At 40.7% G+C, this 4,042-nt stretch overlaps 1 protein-coding gene across 1 annotated transcript in view; it reads right to left on the reverse strand.

Moving 5' to 3' along the window:
* The window catches only part of mphosph8 (M-phase phosphoprotein 8), a 30,177-nt gene extending 26,891 nt beyond the window's left edge, over positions 1-3,286 (reverse strand). Inside the window, 3 exon segments of the mRNA XM_061841302.1 lie at positions 2-308; positions 1,075-1,233; positions 2,848-3,286. Of these exon segments, the coding sequence (XP_061697286.1) occupies positions 2-308; positions 1,075-1,233; positions 2,848-2,949 (568 nt within the window). The 5' untranslated portion in view covers positions 2,950-3,286.
* Positions 3,287-4,042: the final 756 nt, after the last annotated feature.

The following is a 4,042-nucleotide window of genomic DNA, read 5'->3' on the forward strand; positions in this document are numbered from 1 at the left end:
TTTGGCTTCTTGGGCGGCGCGTCATCTTCGTCGTCAGAGTCAATCATACGTTTCTTCGTGTCCGTGGTCTTATCTTCATCCTCGTCCGTCTCCGGAGCTGGCAAAGGCTTGACCTCATCCCGCCACTTGTCCTTCTTCTTCTTTTTCTTCTTCCGAGGTAACTCCTCCTCCTCGTCTTCCAGCTGGAGCTCCCGAGCTTTCTTCTTCTTCTTCTTTTTCTTAACAACGGGCATGTCGTCAGTGGGACGGTCCTTTTCACTGTCACTCTCCGAGTCAGCGTCAAACACGTCACTCTTGGTAGGAAGCATCTTGGAGGAGAAAAAAAAAAGAGGCTTGCTTGATTTTTTTTTTGCACTTGTAAGACAGTAAATAATGTCAAATGAAATAATAAATTAAAAAAAATATATATATATGGAAAAAAATCAAGTTAATATAAAAATTATTAGCAATTCAAAATATAAAAACAAAAATAACTCTCATTAGGGAAATTAATAGAAATTACTGTATGAGGAATATATTTACAAAAAAAAATGTTGAATGATAAAATACAATTAGAAACTAACAGAACACATAAGAAAACTACTTTTTGTTTTCAAACAGTGGAAAAAACTTAGAATACATAAAATATTCATATTGGGAAAAACAAAAATATTTGAAAAAAGTACAGATAGTAAATATACAAAAATAAAAGAAATATAAACAAATATGGGGACAACTATAAAAAAATATTGGAATCACAGAAATATTTGAAAAAAGAATTAGAAGAAATAATTTAAGGCAAATAATATCAATACTAATAATTTATTAATACAATGGAAGCAAAACAAATGACAACAAATATGAAAATTACTAAAAAATAATTAACTTTGTACACCACTTAAACGGCAGTAGGGGGGAGTTGTGAGGCACATCTACCAGACAAAAAAATGTAATAAACCATATTAATTATTTTTTTATTCAACATTTATAGCCATCCATTTATATATCCACGCAAAGTAATTGAGTAACAGATTTTCAATTTTAATGCCGAACCGGCTGCTCACAACACAGTGAAAAAATAGGAGGTAGACTCACAAGTAGGGGCTTTCTGTCCTCGGGTTCCTTCTTTACTTCAGTGGCAGCCTTCTTGAACGCCAGAAGGACCTCTCGACAGTCCTCCAAATGGCCTTCTGGCTCCCATGTGTCATCGTCAGAACAGTAACCTTTCCAGCGTACCCGGTATAGCACCTCGCCCTGGAAATACACATTTAACACACTGCTTATAATGCACGTCGCACAACACATCACATTTACTTAAATGGTTATGTTTTCTATACAGTGCATGCAAAAATGCCATTATTGCGAAAAAGTCACTCACTGGGATGGCACAAGTCAAAATATTAGTTACATTTGCTAGTCCAATGTTATTTGAAGCATTCATGCTAAAAAAAAAAATGGCAAAAAAAAAATCTAAATGTAGAAATTGTTACTGATGCACTGGCTGAAAACCGACCAAAAGTAAATTTTCAGACCAAATGATTATTTTTTCCATGTTCTACCCGCTCTCCAGCAGCTCAAAAATATGCGTGGTAGGTTGATCGTCGACGGTGTGAATTTTTGTTTCTACGTGCAAAGTGAGTGGCTGGCAACCAGTTCAAGGTGTACCTTGCATCCTCCCAGAAAATATCTGGGACAGGGTTGAACTCGCACACGACCTTCATGAGGATAAGCAGTGCAGAAAACGAATGGATGAAAACTATACAACTACTCGCTACTACTTCTGAGGACCGTGGTTCAAATCTCACCCCCGCCTGTGTGGACTTTGCACATTCTCCCGAGGGTTTCCTCCCACATCCCCAAAACATTCATGGTTAATTGCAGGCTCTAAATGACCTGTAGGTGTGAATGTGAGTGTGAATGGTGAATATTGATTTGTTTATATTTGTATATATTTATATTGATTTTGTCCCCCGCAATTGGCTAGTGACCAGATCAGAGTGTACCTTTCGCCCGAAAATAGCTGGGATAGGCTCCAGCACATCCGTGACCCTTGTGAGACGAAGCATACAGAAAATGAATGAATGAATGACTTTAGGTGTGGGTGGATGGGGGGAATTCGTGAAGAACTTTTTTTATGTATACATTACTACACATCAACAACAGAATGAATAATCAAGTACAGGCCAGCCCTCGAACAGAATTATGTAGTACAGTTTTACCTCCTTGTTAACATGTTAGTTGAAAAGAGAGGAGGCTGAAGACTCACCTTTTTAGATTAGCTATGAACTTATTTCTTTTGTTCTTTTTTTATCAGCTTTTATGTAGATAATTAAATATAGTTTTACCACTTTTAGTTTGTAGCTCCAGTTTTGTCCTGGGGTTATCTCATGCATGGCTTTCCGAAAGTAGGTGCGCTCTGCACGGTGCATGCATGCGTGCGCCCATCCGTTTGTTTTTGGATGTTTGTTTGTTTGCATGAATGTGTGTGGGTCTCTTTGCGTGGAGTTAGAAGGGGCGGGTCTTGTTCAATTTTTTATTTTGCTGTGATGTGTTTTCTTTTTTTGTAAAGCCATTTGTGTTGCATTTTTATGTATAATAAAAGGTGGTTTGAAAATAAAGTTGGACGTCATTTGGTGGAGGATAGCAACGGGACGCTAAATGCTAGCCAGTTGTCACGAACCATTATTTAAGCATTTTCGGTCTATAAATGCAATACAACATGTAGCAGAATGGACAATATATTGTAGCTTAAGTGTCAAAAAACGGCTCCACAAGGTCCCCACCCTGGAATCTCCACAGCGGGAGTACACAAGCCGCTAAGTTAGCACCAGTTAGCCTCGCAGCTACGGTTAGCTTGGTTAGCTTTACCTCCTCCACTCGCATATCAATGATCCGCTCCACTTCGTACACATTCTCCTCCTCGTCCTGCTCGCTGTCGGCCGGCTCCATTTTCACAATGTCGCCCTCCATCGCCCATGCAAGTGTTATTTCGGCGGAGGGAGGACGACCTCAATGAGGTGGCGAGGTCGGTGGATAAACCTGACCACGGAGCCTGGCTATTGTGGCTAAGCTACTAGGAGAGACCGCCCGCCCCTCACTGTGATGCCTTCGGGTACAGCCCGAATCCCACGCGACGACATTCGAAAACCAACACGTGGAAATGAATTGAAGGCTTTTAAAACCGAAAATTCATGCCTGAGGTGTCTGTAAAGAAGAGTACTCATCGATAAATCTTAGGTGGCTACACATATATATTTTTTTTTTTTCAACGAATCAAAGGACGGGCGGGACGGTGAAGTAACTGGTTACAGGGTCTACCTCACAGGTCCGAGGGACTGGGATTCAAATCCCGGCCCGCCTGTGTGGAGTTTGCAAGTTCTCCCCGTGCCCCCGTGGGTTTTCTCCGGGCTTTCCGGTTTTCTACCACATCCCAAAAACATGCATTATCTATTAATTACATTAGGACTATTAATCGGACTTTAAATTGCCCTGAAGTGTGATTGTGAGTGCTACTGTTGTCTACACGTGCCCTGCGATTGGCTGGTAACTAGTTCAGGGTGTTCCCTGCCTCCTGCCTGTTGACAGTTGGTATAGGCTCTAGCACTTCCTTGACCCCTGTGAAGATAAGTGGCTAAGAAAATGGATGGATGTTTACATGTGTATGTTCAGGGTGTACCCCACCTCCTGCCTGAAGATAGCTGGGGTGAGTTCCAGCACTCCCGCAACATATCATTCTACATACAGTACTGACTCTGACCTCTGGACATGTCCAAACCATCAAAATCTGCTCTCTTGAACCTTAGTAAATCAGAGGGTTCACTAACTTTTTGCCCTACTTGGCCTATGAATGTTTTTGTTGTGCTCTATAGATTTTATAAAACAGTTGAAGCGGACATCTGCTCAGCTGCTAGCGGTTACCTGTCCAAGGTCAGCTATGCTTAGGGGGTCGTCATTTGTTATATGTAATTAATAAGTATCGATGTATCACTCCATCCAGGCACCGTGTTTTGGGGTTAAGTGTTTTTAATGGAAAAAAAAGAACAAATCAGTACTGTAAAATACA

Source organism: Syngnathoides biaculeatus, chromosome 14 (genome assembly GCF_019802595.1).
Source record: "Syngnathoides biaculeatus isolate LvHL_M chromosome 14, ASM1980259v1, whole genome shotgun sequence".
Classification (NCBI taxonomy): Eukaryota; Metazoa; Chordata; class Actinopteri; order Syngnathiformes; family Syngnathidae; genus Syngnathoides; species Syngnathoides biaculeatus.